This window comes from Cavia porcellus, unplaced genomic scaffold, assembly GCF_034190915.1.
Source record: "Cavia porcellus strain 051 isolate PalLab524CR breed Dunkin Hartley unplaced genomic scaffold, mCavPor4.1 scaffold_25, whole genome shotgun sequence".
Taxonomy (NCBI): Eukaryota; Metazoa; Chordata; class Mammalia; order Rodentia; family Caviidae; genus Cavia; species Cavia porcellus.
Window position 1 is genome coordinate 2,213,292 of NW_026947508.1, and position 18,085 is coordinate 2,231,376.

At 59.6% G+C, this 18,085-nt stretch overlaps 2 protein-coding genes across 3 annotated transcripts in view; one reads left to right on the forward strand and one right to left on the reverse strand.

Annotated features, from left to right (window-relative positions):
• Positions 1-8,721: 8,721 nt before the first annotated feature.
• On the reverse strand, positions 8,722-12,761 carry LOC134472875 (collagen alpha-2(I) chain-like). Its single transcript, XM_063235368.1, has 2 exons — positions 11,828-12,761; positions 8,722-9,161 (listed from the first exon to the last, which is right to left on the reverse strand). Exon 1 carries the CDS (start codon positions 12,754-12,756, stop codon positions 12,013-12,015), a length of 744 nt encoding a protein of 247 aa, XP_063091438.1. The 5' UTR covers positions 12,757-12,761; the 3' UTR covers positions 8,722-9,161; positions 11,828-12,012.
• The window catches only part of Ajap1 (adherens junctions associated protein 1), a 94,066-nt gene continuing 88,603 nt past the window's right edge, over positions 12,623-18,085 (forward strand). For both annotated transcript variants that reach the window (XM_013154118.3, XM_063235367.1), the window contains exon 1: positions 12,623-12,957. In XM_013154118.3, the coding sequence (XP_013009572.1) occupies positions 12,929-12,957 (29 nt within the window). In that variant the 5' untranslated portion in view covers positions 12,623-12,928. The remainder of the gene's footprint in view (positions 12,958-18,085) is intronic.

Sequence of the window (18,085 nt, forward strand, 5' to 3'; positions counted from 1 at the left end):
TCCAGGAGCCCCTCCTCTCACTGGCCTTTGCTTCATGGAACAGCCCTTAGCTCCTGAACCCAAAACCTGGAGACAGAAAGTGACCTGAGCTGCTCAGCACACAGCTGCGGAGCTCAGGGGGTCCTGGGACCCAAATGTCATGGGGCGGGCTCATCTCAGAGGCCATGGGGATAGCCCACTGCCTGCCCTTTCCAGCTTACGTCAGCCTCCTGCACCCTTGACCCCTGGCGGTTTTGTGTCCCCAAAGCATCTCCCAGTGCCACCTCGGCCCCTCTGATTCTCGTCCCCTATGACCCTGGAGCTCCCTGCCTCCTCTTGAGCAGTCTGTGTGACCTGTGGGCCATCAAACAACCCAGGTTCCCCCTAAACTCTTTCTGATTCCATCTGCAAATCCCCTGGTAGGCAGGCAGGTGTCCCTAGGTTCTGGGTACTTGGTGGAGGCTCCTGGTCCCACCCCAGAGGAAGAGCATTCCTGCCACTGTGTTTACCCAGCGCCCTGGGCATGGGGCACCCTCCCAGGTGTCGGCTCACCCTCCCAGACCAGATGCTCCCAAAGCCTCAAGTCTCTATCCAGGGATGAGACCAGGGTTCAGGAAGACACCGGATGCCCAGGAGGAGAAGCCTACAGTAGCAGGAGTGGGCCGGGCCCTCACAGCACGGCAGCAGGCATGAGCCTCCACCCAGGGCACTGCTGTGGGCTGTGTCCGTATCACTGCTGGAGCCTGGCCACCCCAGTCCTGGTGCCCGCAGTGTGGGCAGAACATCATCTGTCTGGAAACCCAGAGGGAACCAAATTAAAGTGGCAAAGCAGGTTTTCTGAGGCCTGTAGCACTGGACAGAGAAGGCCCGGGACAGGGCTGGGCTTCCATGCCAGCGCAGACTGAGCAGGGACTTGGGGGGAGGTTCAGGTCCACCTCCCTTGCAGGGTGCTTGCTGAAGGCAGGGAGGCATAGGGATGGATCAGTTCCAGAGGGGATCATCCGGGTTCTGGGCAAACCTGGCCAGCAGCATTCTCCCGGGACCTGCATGACGGCCAGGTGGGGACTGGGCTCAGGGCCTGATGCCAGCTTTGTCCAGTTCTCGGCGAGCCACAGAAGGCCTCATGGACTGGTTCTCCCACCTGGGCCCTGAAGCCTGGCTCGTGCCCTCCAGGGACACACACTGCAGCCCAGGTGTGTCACCCCCAGGGGAGGTGTCTGACCACTCACTGTGAGTCTCTCAGAAATGTGTTCCTTTGCTCTTTTCTTTGGTCTGTGTTTGCACATAGCTGCTGATCCCAGCAGAGCAGGGGCCCTGAAATGTTTATGAAATAAATGAATGACCGTATCGCTACCAGGCTGAGGAAGGGAAGGGCAGAAATGTCCACCGCTGCCTGGGCCGGTGCCTGCATACACCCAGCGCCTCCCCGAAAGCGAGGGCAGGGCTTGGGGTCCTCAGAATTCCTGGGTGTAAGGTTTCCAGAATGAACTTCTGCTGATGGTGCTCAAGGCAGCAGAAGGCGCTGTCTCTTCCATGGGGTCTGCCTGGAACCACTCCTGCTTTTGCCTGATTTTAGGGTGCTGCCGGCTCAACGGGGACCCCCGTTGACCTGCAGGCTGTGGCCGCTGCCTCAGCTGGAAGGAGCTGCCTTAGTCCACCCACCCTTTCCGTGCACGGCTCAGGGGTCTTAGGGGCTGGGCAGCACACACGTGTCCCCATGGTGACCTGAAGACCTGACAGGCAGGAAGACCTTCCTCGGGGAGTGCAGACACCGGGCAGGGACAGAAACCTGCTTCTGCAGGCTGGAGCCCCCCTCAGGCCAGAAAAGATTCACAAGGCTGTCTGGGCATCAGCAAGGACGGTCACTGTATGGCCATCTTGCCGTGGAGGAAGGGACAGTCCTGGGAGCAGATGGAGGAGCTGGGGAGGAGAGAGGAGGAGAGGGATGGAGAATTGGAAGAGGTGGACTGAGGAGGGCAGTGGAGGCTGTGCCATGGGCAAGGTGATGACACACCTGGGCAGCACCATGGCTGTGCCATGGGCAAGGGACACACTGCACCAGACAGGGGCCTGGTTTGCTTCCCTGAGGTGTCTGCCGCTGGAGAGTGAGGACAGAGATCCTGGGAGGAGCGGGCCATTTGGACAGGGGTTGTTCCCCAAAGGATGGGTGGGCAGGCGCTGGGTGCCAAGGGTGACCAGAGAGGGGGAGCAGGGCTGTGTGTCACCAGACCCACAGGGAGCCTTGGTGAGATTCTGGCCAGGGAACGAGCTCACACCATTGTTTACCTCTCTGTCATTTATTCCTGGTGCCAGACACTGTTCCAAAGGCAGGGCCAGGGATGATTCAGAAACTGCTACTCCATTTTGTAGGAAGGCAAATGGAAAATCAGAGAGGTTACACAGCTGGTTCAGGACACACAGCTAGAATGTAGGCTGCATGGCAGGGCTGGCCCGGGTGGTCAGGCCAAGCCTACCTCCATCTGCTTCTCTGCAGTAGCACAGAGTCAGGGCACAGGAGCCTGGATCACTTGGTAGTACTGAGCAGTGGGTGGACACCAGGGCTGGAGCTGGCCATGGAGTCCAGGAAGCATGAATGCCCAGGATCCTGCCCTGCACAGTGTAGGGTGCTGGCTTCTGATCCACTGGTGGACACATCTGTCCCTGGGAGATCCTGGTCCTGCTGGCCCTGCCAGGGCAAACTCCTTCCCCTCCACAGCTGAGTGTCCCATTTCCTGGGCTAGTGAACAGCTGCCTTCTCCCAGGGCTGCTGCTTTCACAGTGGGGAGAAAGGCCAGGTGCAGCCGTGGCCGCTGGGCAGGGCAGCCACGGAGAAGGCAATCACCCACCGCCCACTTATTCTGTCTTTGAAGTCTGGGTGGCTAATTAGCACCTGACTGGGTGCCCACACTTGCGCCAGGCCCTTCCTGGGAGCTAGGCCTCTCCCCTCCCTGCCTGGGCCTCTGCAGGGCTGGAGCAGGGCGGTCCCGGGAACAGGGCCAGTCAGGGTGAACTTGGGTCAGCATCTCCAGGCCGCCACATGTCCCTCTGTGTGGCTGGCCCTGAGAGGTGGATTCATCTGCCCCGCCCCAAATCTGAGAAACCGGTACTTCCCGCCAGGCCAGCTGGAGCTGCGGGCAATGGTGTGTGCAGATTCCTGACGCTGTCCACATTGGGCTGCAGGAAAGCAGGGGACAGTCCCTGGCCACTTGCTTCTCTGCACAGCTCCCTGGTCCTGCTGAAGGTCCGCTCCCATGTCACGGAAGGTCACCTTCTTCCTCTGGCTGGGAGGAGACCTCAGGGCCTCCCAGCAGCAGCAGTGAGCTTGTCAGCTGCAAAAAAAACCAAGGTGACATGGAGTCCAGGAAAGGGGTGCACTCTCTTGTACTTTCCTGTACCCTGCATTCCTGGGCCAGTGAGCAGCACCTGGCCTTTCTATCAGATTTCCTTTACATGGCAAGGTTCCTGGTTTACTCTTGTTGTGGAGCTCTCCTAGGGCACGTAACTTCCACTGTGTGCACAGCCCACACTGGCACATGTTGCAGGTACGGCCACCCGCCAGTGGCCCCGTGACTGCGTCCACCTCTGGCTGCTGTGGACACACATGTATGAGCGGCTGCATGGAGCTCCCCCCACTCTTTACTCCCCACTTGGTTTGCATCCCCCGTGGATTCTCTTGGAGGCTGAGAGCTCTGGGTGCTACAGAATGGCAGGGTGGGGGGTCCTGTTCATTCAAGCCCTGACCCTGTGGTCCTTAAGGAAGTAATGAGGGTTAATTAAAGTCATAGGGCAGGGTCCTATCATGACAAGGCGGAGTCTTTCCAAACACGACACAGGAAAGGCCACACAGGGACACAGCAGGCTGGTGCCTGTCTGCAAGCACAGGAGGGGCTTGAAAGGATCACCCTGTCACACCCTGATCCAGGCTTCCTTCCCTCCAGACTGTGTGAGTGTGTGCTTGTGTCTGAGCTGCCTGGTTGGTGGTACAGAGCCCCAGAAAAGGAACACAGTCACGTATCTGTCCATGTTCTCTTACTGAAATGCTATTCTTGAGGCTGGATACTTTATAAAGAAAGAGGTTTCTTTGGCTCACAGTTTTGGAGGCTGGCAATCTGGGCAGCATGGTGTGGGCTCCTGTGAGCGTATTCTGGCTGCATCACCTTATACTGTATGGCATTATGCTGGGACCACATGTGGGAGGGACAATCACACGGCGAGGTGGAAGCCAGAGCACTGGAGGCACTGGCCGTGCCTGTTTGTGGAAACTCACTCTCCAACTCACCAGGGTCCCCCAGGACTAGGCGATCTCTCCCAGGCCCACATCCCTGTGATCTCTCACCAGCCCCTCTTCACCTGCCAGATCACCATGCTGGGCCCACACTGCTCATGCGACATCCAAGCCACAGTGGTCGGGGTAATTTGCAGTCCACACTGGGAGCCTGGAAAGCAAGAGCAGAGCACGGCCACGCACTCAGGACAGGTCTGGGCAGGCTGAGAGTGGCCCCTGCTTGCTGCCGTCCTCCCTCTGGGACTCTCAGGACCAGGGCAGCAATCACCTTAAGTGCTGTACAGACTGCCCATGCCTCTCTCATCTCAAGGTCACGGCTTCAAGCTAAACTGTGCCCCCAAATTCTAATGTGTGTGTGCATGCATGCATGCATGCATGTATGTTTGTGTGCGTGTGTGTGTGAGGTGAGTGGGTCATGGGACACTGCCCATCAGTGGACTCATCCACAGGTGAGTTCAGAGCTGAGTGTGCTGCTCGGGGCCAGGGCCTGGTTGGAGGTGGCCCCGGGTGCCCTGGAAGGCTATGCTCCAGGCCCAGCTCCTTCCTTTCCACTCTGCTTCCTGGTCACCATGATCTGAATCCTCTGAATGCCGTGCACTGCAATAAAACTCCTTTAAGGTGCAGGTATCATGCATGCTGTCCCAGAGATGGAAGGGTGGTTGGTAATCCAGCAAAGTTAAGAAGCCACAACGGTGGTCAGTTCAAGCACTTCCGGGGCACGGCCAGAGTCTCTGTGTACGGAGAAGCCCCAACCCCAGCAGCCCTGATCACAATCCCAGCTCCCTCTGGGTTTGCTTATCTAGGCCGAGCTTTCTGGAGCTCAGCAGAATGAGAGAAAACAGCAAGAGAAGAGGCCTCATTAGTCTGAGTCCATCCTCACGGAATGCGTGAGTGGACGGAGGAGGACTGAGGCGGCTGCCCCGACCCAGATGTGCATACACCTGGCTGCGCCTCCCAAACACCCCGGAGGTGTTGGCTGTGCGTCCTCACGGCCTGGGCAGGTGCTCCACACAGAGCCGGTCTCCACGGAGCTCCTGTGGAATGTCACCTCCACGTGCACACGTGGATCACACTCGGGCTTTCCCCCCTCCTTTAGCACCCAGACCCCAGGGATCCCAGGATGCACAGGCGGGCTTTGTCCTGGTGGGCACAGAGGGCCGCATGCAGGCTACTAGCTTCTGAGCAGAGGAAGGAACTTGGAGGGAGATAACAGCATCGTGCACGACAGACCCTCAGCACCTGTGGCCTTCAGGGACATCGATGGACAATGACACACTGGTGTCCTCTGTAGCTGTGCTGCCCCCTGAGGTCCATTTGGAACAACAAGTCTCCCGAGGATGGGACCAGGTCCCTGGCACCAGGGTGGTGTGACGTACGTGGACGTACGTGGATGCTGTACGGAGCCCAGCTTGCTCTGCTGTGGCCCTGACCAACCCGGAGGACGGGCTGAGGGGCTGGGGGACAGGAGGTGGTCCCCCTCCGTCACTGAGCTTCAGCACCCTCAGGCCCAACCAGCCGGGGGCAGGAAACGACCAAGAGCACTGCGGGCGGGTGCAGCCTTGTCCTGCCATTAACCCGCACATCGCAGTGTGACAATATCTGCACGGAGTTTCCTTTTTATTAGTGTCACAAGGAATCTGGGGGTGATTTGAAGCACGGGAGAGGTGCTGTGTGGCTTCTACGCAGACACTGAGCTGGTTAGAGGAGAAAGTTAAGCATTGTGGACGTTGTGGTGAGGGTGTCCTAGACCCAGGCCCCTGCACACACCCGAGCAAGTGTGACGTAGCCCGCAGGGCACCCCAGAGGGGAAGACCTGAGAATGGTCGTCAGAAGGTGATTCCACCACCCCAGATCCCACCCTGCTAATCAGTAGGGGTGGGGCTGGAAGTTCTTTGATTAAAAATAAAATAAGATAAAAAGGAGCCCCTGAACCTCCTAAAAGGGCAACCATGCATCCTCAGAGGGCTGTGGCTGCCGTTGGCTGGTGCAGATGTCTGGCTGGCTCCTCTGGTTGGGGGTCCTGGGTGACAGCAGGGTGACCACGGGATGTGTTCTTTCCCCAGGTCTGTCCTGGGTGGCTGTGGCTGCTTTCTGTAGCCTTGGAGAAAGTGGGTCTGTGAGCTCACTCAGGAAGCTGCGGGCCTGACTCAGCTGAAACACCGGCTCACGCTTCCCTGGCCTCTGCTCCCTGTCACCTCCCTTCAGCAGGAGACGGCTTCCAGCGGGGCACGCTCAGTGGACAGGCAGCGGGCTGGGGTGGCTTTCCCTGCAGTGCCCTCTGCGTGTAGGCTTTGGCATGCAGCAGTCAGGGCTGGATCCCAGGACTCATCTGCCCTGCTGAGACGGCAGGAAACTCACGTGGCCCCATTTGGATCACATGCAGCAGCGGCACGCGACCATTCTGCTGGCTGAACAGGAGATGCAAGCCCGGAGTTCCCCGAGACCACCATGATCACTTCCGCCCCTCGCACAGCCCTCCCTTTGAGGCGTCTCTCAGTCTAAGACAAGCAAGTCCCAGCCTGGCTCTGTAGCCATGGCCGGGCTTCCTCTGGGGGCTTATCTCACGGCTAGGTCAGACTGTGATGACCAGGGACCAGAAGAGGCCTGGCTGGAGTAACTGACAGCTCCTGTGGTCCTCTTGGAGGTTAAAAGAGGTCACAAACTTAAAGTGCACCCCACCTGTGAGGCTGCTGCTCTCAGCCTGGAGATGAGGTTTCCAGGTGGAGATGAGCAGGTGACAGACTGAGGTGGACTTCAGGCCACGCTGGGGCAAATGGGCTGGGCATCCGGCCTGTGTGGGGCTGTCTGGGAAGTGACACAGCTCCCTCCTCGACATGTGCCAAGGCAAGTGTGGCTTTTCCACTCCATTTCTCTCCAGATTGGAGCAAGCAGCTCACATCCTCCAGAGCCACTTTTGGAGAAGATGTGGTTTGGCCAGGACGCTTTTGAATCCTGAGCATCAAGGAAACTTTAAAACGTGGTGATGATGGCGGTGAGGAGGAGGAGAGGTGGCGGCGGCGGTGGTGGTGACTGCAGCAGTAATGATTTCTGCAGACGCTTCAGGGCCCAGAGATGCCCTGCGTCCACTTTGGAGTCAGAGGTAGCGACTCACCCTGCGGACCTGCTGTGCTAGAGAAGCACCTGCTTGTGCACGGCCATTGTTACAGCCATGTGTGGAGCTCACGGGTGGATGATGGGGTCTGATTCCAAACCCTCCCAGCCTTGAGATTCAAACGTGAGTGGGATCTGGATGTAAATGAAAGTATATGAACTCATCATGCTTCTCAGAAAGGCTGCCTCCTGCCTCCCAAATTCTTTCAAGTTTAAAGGCTCAGAGAAAACTAGTTTTGATGGATCTTGTGTTGCCAGCACTTGGCAAGTGTGGAAAACTATATGACCTTCCAAACCGGTACCTGTCTCTCCCTGGGTGGCTTTATGCTTCCTCAATCCGTGGCACCAGCCTGGTCCTGTGCTATGATTGGCCAATGACGCTGAGCAGAAGCAGCACACACCCTTCTCTGGGGAAGCCAGCAGGGTGTGGACCTGCCCATGGTGAGGCATGGTCCTGTCCTGGGCGGTGGTGATGAGGTGGGGCAAATGCTCTAGGCTAAGGCTGCTCCTCCCGGCTGGGGCTGAACGAAGGCTGTGTGGAGCAGGGCTGACACTGCTGTGCATGGCCGCGCAGGGAGCAGGAAGCTGCCCTTAACGCCTTAAACTGCGGAGCTCAGCGGGTGGCTGGTACAACATGTCTAGTCCAAGCTCGCTGATGCGGGTTGTGAACTGATTCGACCCACAACCATGGGGTAGACGCAAAGCGAGTGTCCCGAGCTTCTCCTTCTGCTGGACCCTTGGGTCTGGGACCCCGTGGGTGGCACTCGGGTGACCTCCTACCCTGTGCCTTGCCTGTCCCTGCAGATTCCCAGGGGGCCTCACTCAGCCTCACCGGAAGAGAGCATGCCCCTCTCCCCAGCCATGGGAATGCCAATAGTGAGACACATGGGGAGAGACGCTCAGGTCTGAGCCTTGACCCCTGAGCATCAGAACAATCTGTCTGGGGCCCACCCAGGAACTCTGCGGCTCTAGCTCCTGTTCTTATCCCTCTCCAGAATCTTCCAGAAAATAAGGGAGGAAGGCCATCTCTCCGCAAGATAGTTTCTTCCAGCACAATCTGGGTGTCCTTGCTCTGGGCTCCTCCAGTCCCTCTGCCCACTGGCTGCACTTGGGGAGAGAGACTCCCTACTAAGCAGGACGACTGACTTCAGCACAGGCTCACCAAACCCGCCAGGTGTGGAACAGAAGGCAGGGCCCTGAGACAGTGGTCCCGGTCAGAGTCAGAGCCCAGCAGGTGCAAGGACTTCCCCAGGCACCGTGGCCCTCCCCCAGCCCATCTTAGGACCATTTCCTCTTCTCCCCAACTTCCAGCACCCCAATCTCTCAAGCGGGCAAGGTCAGGAAACTGCTTTCAAATCTGGTTACTTTATTTTGCAATGCAAATTAATCTTCTTTCTGTTCATTCCTTCTCATCTAAATAGAAGAGGCAAAGCTATCAGGGAGAACCCTGAAAGCCTTCAAATGAGTTTTCCTCCTGGCCAATCCTGTTCGTAGGCAGCAGCTGGTCCCCTTTCTGGCAGCAGGGAAGACCTCACACTTGTCTGCCCCAGCATGAAGCCTGGGAACACTGTGTCCTCTCAGAGCACCCCTGAGATTCGCGAGGCAGGGCGACCCTCACTCCCTTCCTGCAGGCCCTGGGTGTCCTGCGCTGCGGGCTGGTTGTTCCGTGGGTCACTTTGCAGGTGGCACCTCAGCTCCTCTGTGCCCAGCTCTGTCCCCTCAGCTGGAAACTGCTGAGACCACCAGGGGAGAAATTCCGAAGCTCCAGCACAGCACTCAGCCTCCCCTGGGAAGGAAGGCAAGGTGACATGGGTGGGGGAAGCTGGCAGGGAGGGGAGGGTAAGAAGACACCAGGCTTTAAAGAGACTTGCAACCATTTTAATCAGCATTTCCCTTCCATTTAAAACCCCAAACCTGGCTACTTAATCAAATGTCATGCTTAAGACACATTTACCTCCTCGGGAGAAAAATGAGCAATGGCAGCTCAATTTGGCTTTGGATGGGATTTAAAAATAGTCAAGTCTGTGAAGGCCATTAGGTAAATGGCCTCGGAGAGTGCAAGGAGGACCTCCCGTGGGGCTGCCTGCCCCTCTGTTGAGGAGAGGAGCAGACAGCCTGCCCTGCAGCAGCCCCGGATCCGAGCTGGTGTCTGGGGGCAGTGAGCAGGCCAGAGAGGCACTCTGCAAGCAGACCTCGGTGGTCCCCTACGTGTACACTGGCTGCGCACACGTGTTCACTGGCCTATGTATGTGTGCATGTACACGTGTGCATTCCTCTGTGCATATGTGTGGGTGGGCGCAAGTATGCCTATTCCTGTGTGCACATGTGTGCGCGTGGCTACCATGCACGGGTGGACGCGTGAGGAGCACGTGAGAGTGAGCAGCCCAGGCTCCCTGTCCTAGTCTCCAAAGGAAGAGCGGTTCATTGGTGAGACACGAGGCAGCCGTCAAAGTCCAGGAAACCAGTGAGACACACGCTGAAATGGACGGATGTGCAAAAAAAAAAAAAAAGGTACGACAATGTTTCATCAAAGACAGAAACAATGGGTGGGCCACTTCCACCCAGGGAAAATTAAGCTGGTGTGGTCATTCCAGCTGGGGAAGAGGTGCAGTGACCCCTGCCCCAAAGATGGCACAGGCCTGGCTGGCTTGGTGACTCCTGCCACGTTTCTTCCCATCTTTGCCCTCAGAAAACCTCTCCACGCACAGCACCCTTGTCTGGAGATGCCTCCACCCAGAGCGTGTGTAGGGCTCCAGGCGTCTTTAACCTTGGAAGGGCTGGAAAAGTCGTCGGCCCTTCGGAACTTCAGTGTCAGAAACAGAACAGGAGGGAGGTGGCGCCTGTCCCAGCTGTGGCTACAAACTACAGCAGTGGAAGAGGCCTCTAAGTACTGTGTTTACCTACCGTGGCATCAAAATTATGGCATCGGGGGATCTATCAAATGCTTCTCCAATGTATTATGAAGATAAACACGTACTGCTATGTCACGAACTTGCTTCATTCATCTTTTGGGGGGCTCTGGGGATTGAACCCAGGACGTTACGCATGCTAAGCACGTGTGCCACCTTGGAGCTGCTTCCGGCCTGGTCGGTTCGTAGATTTTTAGATAATGCATCACATCGTAATTGGTTTCCTACAGCCCTGTGCTCTAAAAATCTCTACGCCCCTAAAGAGAGGCCAGCAGGTTGTAAGGGGTGGGGGTCCCAAGGACAGACAGGTCAGCCCATCCCCCCAGGCCACCGGGCCCTGCAGGCTGCCACAACCCCTCCACCCCAGCCTCCTGTGAGCACCCCCATTTCTTCCCACCAGGTGGCAGCAGAGTGGAAACCGCCTCCTGGGCCAAGGTCCCCGAGTCCAGCTTGCTCCTCCAAGACCTCCCAGGATCCCTCCCAGGGCCCCTTCAGGAGGAGGCCCCATCGGAAAGGACCCTGGAGGCCAGGCAAAGTGCTGGCTCACACATGTCTCCTCGGGCCACTGACCCTGGAATCCTGACAGTTACACTCCTGGGTGTGGGACCGATGCATTTGGTGGTCAGGGAAACAGGAAACCCACCCTTCAGAAGAGGAGATGGAGGGTTTGTAAGCGGTGGTACCTCCTCTGCCTGTGCTAAGACTTGGTCCCCGTGCCTGCCTCCCGCCGCTGCCCTGAGACCTTGACAGAGAAGCAGGTGCCCCTCCTCCTGGGGGTACAGGAAGCCTGTGCCTTCCAGGAGCCTTGGCTGGAGGCTGGGGGCTGGGGGAGTACTGACTCCCAGGACAGGTCCCAAGCCACACCCTGCCTGCCTCTGACCCATGCCACAGCTGCAGTCCCTGGGAGGCCCTGCCACCAGGGCCATCTGTCCATCTCAAAGCCCCGGAGGTGCCTCTCCTGCCCCCAACCCTGAGCCCGCATCTACCCTTGGAGACTACAGGATGACCCCTGGGGTCCTGATGCGGCACTGCTTGGCAGGGCTTTGTCCAGATAGTGCCTAGAGGAGCCAGCAGCCCTGGCCTTGGGTGGAAGGCCCTGCCTCTGTCACTTTGTTCCATGACAGAGTGGCTGTCTTCTACTCAAGCTCTTGCAGACACAGCTAGCCCAGGGGCACAAGCAGGAGGACAAAGACCTCGGGACTTTGGAGCTGGGGACTGGCGAGGCAGTGGCTGCGGCGGCCGGGACACTCATCCCATGGGTGCTGGGTAGTCGGGCAGAAGCGCCGGCCCATCCAGGAAAGCAGCGACTTCCTCCCCAGGGCCCAAGAAGGCAGAGCCGAAGGAAGCCGGGCAAGGGACCCTGTAGGCTCCCACGCCGCCTCGCGCAGAACCCGAGAAAGAAAACTTTTGGCGCAACCCCCGTTCCACGCGCCCCGCGAGTCCTCCCTTGCAGTGCCCCATCCCCAGAACCGCTCTCCTGGTCCTCTGGGCGCAGGAGTAACCGGGTCGGAACCTCTAACTGCTTCGCATGCCATCCGGTTACCGTGGCAACACCATCCGGCGGCGCCCGGCGGTCCAATCGGAGCCTGCGGCTTCTCCCGAGCCGTTTTCAAGGTGGGGACCAGACGAGGCCGAGGATGGGGAAGGGGGCGGCGAGGACCCCACCTCAGGTCTCGCCAGGGCCAGCGCTGGGCACAGCCCCAGGCAGCGAGTCGGGCCACCGCCAGGCTAGAGCCTGGGCCGGGCAGGGGCTCGGGCTCCCATTCGAGGGGCGGGGAAGGCGGGTGACGTGAGCCGGGCCAGGCGGGCGGAGTTGGGACCCGCTCGGGGAGGCGGGGGCGAGCGCGCGGAGCGGCAGACGCGCAGAGGGAGGCGGCCGAGCAGCGCGGGCGGCTCTGCGGAGGGCGCGGTGGGCGCGGGCGGCGGGGCCCCGGGATCCCCGCGCGCCTCCTCCGCGCGGCGCCGCCGCCGCGCGTCCCCACGCCCCGCGCTCCACGCGCCCTCGCCCCGCGCGCCCGCCTCACCCGTCTCCCGCTGGCCCTGGCCCGGCCGTCTGCAGAACGTGCGCTCAGACGGAGCTCCCGGCAACTTGAGCGGCGCTGACCGGCGGCGGAGCCCGGACATAGCCCCGATCGGACACTCGTGAAGAGGACCCGCGGCCGCCTGAGTGGCAGAGTCGTCCAGAGCCCGGGTACCACCAAACCCACGGCGCAGAGCTCCGGGGCCCGAGGCGAGAGCTGCGCCGCGCTGCGATTGTCGCCCCGCGCCAGCCAGCATCGGTGCCCGGCGTGCAGGAGGGGAACCGCGCCTCCCCGGGCTCCGCCGTGCCCGCCACCCCGGAGCGCGCCCGCCTAGCCGCCGCCGCCCTCTCCGTCGTCCCCGAAGGGACCCTTGCCCGGACGAGGATGTGCGCCCCCGCGGGTCGGCCCGCCTGAGCCGTGCGCCCCTAGGCGGCGGCGCGCCGGCCGACATGGAGCCCCGCGCGGCCGCGCTCTGATCGCTGTGCGCCCCGCGGCCGGCGGGCGGCGGGCGGCGCGGACCAAGAGCGGAGACCGGCGCCGCGGGACGGGAGCGAGCGGGCGCGGGCGCCGCGCAGATGGCCGGGGCGAGCGAGGTCTGAGGCTCCGTTCCCCGAAACGTGATCATGTGGATTCAACAGCTTTTAGGACTCAGGTGAGCGATCCGGCCCGCGACAGGGTGCGCCCGGGTGCGTGGGTGCCGGGCTGGGCTGGAGCGGCCCTTTCCTCAGTGTTGCGAATACAAGGGACCCCCCCCCCTCCATCTCCGAGCGCGGCCAGCACTGCCCGGAGAGCAGGTGGGGGCCGCCGTTTGGATCCCTGAGCCTCGCTTTCCCACAATGAGCAGCCGGTCCTCTGGGTCTCTTGAGTGTCCAAGGGGCATCGGGCAGGGCGCTCGCCCCAGCAGCCGGCAACACACTGGCCGGGCGCGCCCGCAGCCCCAGGCGCCAGCAGCGCAGTGTCCTGGCCGTCCGCCCCGGCGCGCTTCCTTCCCGGAGCTCGGGCGAGGCGCGGGCCGTTGGGCGAGGCGGGAGCAGGGGCCAGGGCTGCCGGGTGAGCCAGAGCCAATGCTTCCCGGAGAGAGCCTTGCAGGCGGAGTTGGAGGAGCTCAGACAGCGCCCTGCCCGCCCTTGCTCTTTCTCTTCCTGGGCCCCGGACTGAGCTGAAGCCTCAGGGCTCCAGCTGCCAATCCAGCTGTTTTGGGTGACCTCCGGTCGGCCGGTCGCGCACAGCTGGCAGGCAGCTGGGGCTGGTGAGCCTGGGCATGTGGTGAGCACCGGCAGACAACCCCCACTGCCACTCACACTCCCACACGCGTGGGCACCTCCGCCGGGCTTGTCTGTGTCCCTGACTCCAGGGCCCGCAAGAGCCAGGCTGAATCCCTGTGTCCACGGTGGGGGTCTCCAGAAAGACCCTTCCCTGAAAACTTTGCCCACCTCCCGGGCGCTCTGGCTTCTCCAGTGTCTACCTTGGCTGTCCCAGGGACCCCCTAGGGCACAATCCTTCCCTTTTTCGGAGCAGACTGCCTCCTAGCTGTTGTCCTCTTGCGGGGGGGGGGGTTTCAGCAGAACCGGCTTTTGGGCATGGGGTTGGTGGCACCCGGAACCAGGAGGACAGAGGTGGAGGCGGAGAGCTTGCTTGCCTTCCCGCGTCTGTCCACTGGGATGCACTGTGCTTCCGCGCTGGCTGAAAGGGGTCGCAATTGCCTGAGCAGGCTGGCTCTGCCCCTCTGTGTGAGGCTGAGGGGAATGGGGCGCGGGGAGGGGGGCCGCGTGCACGTCCTGGTTTTGAGAAATCGGAAGGGGACTACCGTGCCAAGTGTTTTCTAACTACCCTTGATACATGAGACGATTTGGCACCCAGGGCTAAATGCTGCTTAACACACTCGGTGAAAATTGTCAGATGCTATTATTGGCGACGTTCTCCTGATGCCTGGGCTTGTTTGCCGTTGTGGGCTTTAAAAGGTTAATCATGAAGCTGATCTTGTTGGGTGTTGGCTGAGCCTGAATCAATTAGTGAGCTTGGGCTTGATAAGGTTAGGCTCCTCGGTGCTGCCAGGTTGGCAAAAGGGAACAAGGACAGCTTTGCTGGGATGACCCAACCCGATGCCTGCTGCCTGCTGCCTGCTCCTCTGTCTCGATCGCCCCGAGTCTCAGCCAGACCTCAAGGCCTGGGGAATGGTCAGCAGGTCCCCACCCTATCTAGCCACACGCTGTCAGATCCTGCAAGCCGCTGTCTGGCACCTGGCTGTCAATCGCAACTTATTTCTATCAGACATTTTTTTTTCTTATTGCTAAGTTACTAAGTTGAAAGATTAGCACATTTTTGATAAGGGGAGCGTCGAGCAGATAGCATGGAAAGAAGCTTTTCTGTTTCCAAATGCTCTGGAGCCGTTCCTCTGAAGCATCCCCATGGAAGATCTTTTTGGGATTTTGCTTTCAGAAATAGTTCTGCTGGTGATTTTGAAGTTTGACCTTTTGTTTTTTCCCCTCAATGTTAGTGCAGGTTTTCTGTAAATGCACCTATAAAACGAGCTGTCACCTACTTAGGAGCCTGATGGGAGAGGTCTTGTGTGTCCCCTGGCCAGGGTCAGAGGCTGTGCACGGGGCCTGGTGGGCTTGTGTCACTCCCAGCAACAGAGGTGAGCTCCAGGGACTGTGTGCTTGAATCTGCATGCACTTTTTCTTCCCAGACAGATCTGGTCAGCTGTGGCTGCCCAGGTGATCTGTGGGCATCTTGCTGCCAAGTGTGGAGCCTGGTGAGGACAGGTAAATGCTGTGCCTCTGACTGAGGTGACAGAAGGCCCGAGGCCCCCTGGAACCTGAGGGAGGGGCTTCTCTGCTTCCTGAGCAGCCTGCTCTGGGCTCTTTGCTTCTGTGTTGGGAATGAGCTGTACGTGGAGCCTTGACTTTTTAGGAGAAACAGATGGAGTCTCATCGATCTGCTTTTATGTCCTTTTATTTTTTTGGTGGTGGTGTTTGTATCAAAGCTCCAAAGCTACTTCCATTAGCACGGAGAAGGTAGTCCTTGAAGAGCACCCTGGGGCTTGCAAGCAGCGTTGTATCATCCCCAGCAGCTTGCGGGCCTGCTTACTCAGCGACAGCCCAGTCCAAGTTTGGCTGCTGGCTGCTGGTAGCCTCTGGGGCTGCAGTCCGGTTAGGGGCTGGAGCCACTGTGCCCAACTCTGGTTACGCTGTGCTCAGGACGGAGACTCAGCAGATGGCTACAGGCTCATTCCCAGGCTGTGTCCCTGACGGTCCGCCTGTCTGTCCTGCTGTCCTGGGGTTCCCTGGCCCCTTCTATTTGGGGGACCCTGTTTGTGTGTAGTGACATAATTCACAGTTTCTCAAGCCCTCCAGGAGGCGCACACTGTGTCAAGTCTGGGCCTTGTGGCAGGGAGCCATGGGGGTTGGCTGTCTCTGTCCCCAGCTGTGAAGTCCCCTAGCATCTGGGGCTATGCAGCCAGGCTTTAGAGGATGAAGTCAAACGCTCTGTCCACAAACACCGTGCTCTCGGTGAATCCTGGCTCACTCCGATTTCCAGCTGCTGCTACTAAATTGATTGCAACTGGAATCCATCGAGTGTCAGCGGCCGAGATACCCATCAGGGACAACACTGCTTGTATGAATTGCAAATCTAGGCGGCAGCTCAACTCTTTCAGCAGCGCTGCTGCCCGCCCCGGCCCTGTGCTTACCCCTGGCATCTGCTGCCCTGGGGAGGGGGCCCACCCCCGCCCGCCACTGTGGTTTATTTATACGATCACCTGCTTCCCCTTTTCCATGCCCTGGAGAGGGCAGTTCACATGCTGAGATAGCTCCATGCCTCCCAGAGATGTCTGTCTCGGGGTCCCTGGAGAGGTGACAGTCTGCTTCCCACTGCACACACCTGCGCCTCCTGGCGGGGTTACTGGGGGAACAGTCGCACCCTATCCAGGCTTCAGAACCAAGCCCAGCTCCCAGACTTTGACCCACCCGTGGTGTATGTGTTCCAGGCGTGCCACTGTGCGCTTGCTCCCTGCTCCTTGAGCTTTCTGTGGGGACTGCAGGAGGCCTGGAGAGACCTGCAAACTGCTCGTTCAGGTCACGATAAGGTGGGTAAACTTAGAACCCCAACCTGGGAGTCTCCCAAGCCAGGGCCTCTTCTTCAGGGGGCTACATTGGTGTCGTCTATCTTAAATATGGAGCTGCCAAGTTTCTTCAAAGCGTTACAAGTCAGGAGAGACCAAGTTGATATAGAGATTGGCATGGAAAGCCAAATATATCCTTGATCTAGATTTGCACATTTGAAGTCTGGCTGGAGGGGGTTTCTCTAGCCCGATACCAGCCAGGCACAAGGGGGAGTGGCAGGGGCTTTCTGGGGCCAGGACAAACAGATGGGTGCTGGGACTCCTCTCTGCTTTCCTCCAAGACCCCTTCCAGGGATTCGAAGGGGCTGGTGACTCACAAGGAGGCTGAGAGCAGGGAGTGGTGGTTACATAACTCAGATTAACTCTCAGTTAATCTGCCTGGAATAGCAGGCTGGGCCAGAGTGTACCCGTGCTGGAACTAGAGGGCCTCAGGGTGGCCCGGCTCCTTGGATGCCATCCTCTATCCTCGAGGTGCTTGGGTCAGGGCTGGTCACTGGATGGGGGACCAGCTCTCTGGCCCCACCCAGGGCAGTGTGCTGTATCCCAGCACTGGTCTGTGTGGGGCAGTAGGGGGCTGTCCTGTACCAGGTCCAAGCCTGTCTAGGGCAGAGGTGAAGATGTAGCCCCTCCTGCTGCAGGGGAGAGGACAGTGGCCTGATTGTGCACAGCCCAAGTTAACTGGGGCATGTAGGTGTACGGGAGAGGCTGGAGAGCCCTCCCACCCGGGCCTCTCTGCGAAGAGCCCAGCAGAGAAGGAGCAGAAGCCGAAAGCCCACTGTTTGTCTGCGACATCTTGAGTCAGTAAACATTTGCAGCGTGGCAAGGGTAGTGCAGGCTGCGTGGTGATAGTCATGTGCTTGTGACCGCCAGGGTGGCCTGAGCCTTCAGCCTGGGGCTCCAGCTGGGTCTCAGGCTGTCCACTGTGCTTGTGCCCAGGGCCTGCACTCTGCAGAGGGCGCTACTTCATTCCTGTGCCCAGCTCTACTCTCCCACAATGCCCTGTAGCCCAACACTTTTCTGGTGATGGGCGTAGGAGGCTGGCACAGCAGGGCCCTGCACCCTCATAGGGGGCAGTGGTCTGGTGGCCCAGCTGGCTCCTGGGGCTTTGCTGCCTGCCCTTCTGGGCTGTCGCACTGCCTGTGCTTGACCCCAGGGCTCTTGTACGAGGTGGCTGAGATCTGCCGAGAACCCACGGGGACCATGCAGGACTGGGAGCCTCCTACCGTCTGCTGGAAGGGAGCCCGGGGTGCGTGGCCTGAGAGTGCCTAGGGGCAGGGACTCTGCCTCATTCTTTGCCACTTCTCCAGATGAGTGCTGGCACACCGTCTTGTTCAGGAAGTGGGTGAGTGAACGTCTCTGTGTGGCACGGTGCCCGTTTGGTGAGTCTTGCTTTTGTGCCTGCTCCTTCCCGACTCTGCACTGAAATCCAGGAAAGAATTTGCAGCCTTAGGCTTCAGTGCTCAGCTGCCCCAGATACGGCGCCTTCCTCGGCAGCTTACGAGTGTCACCGCTCTGCTGTTAGAGACGCTGTCCCCTGGCTGTGTGGCCATTCAGTATAGGCATGCCAGGGAAGCCATCCTGCCCACGCCTTCAGTCCTTACCTGGGGAAAAGGGTGGGTGCAGATGGGCACACCTTCGCGTGCCCCACCTGGCAGAG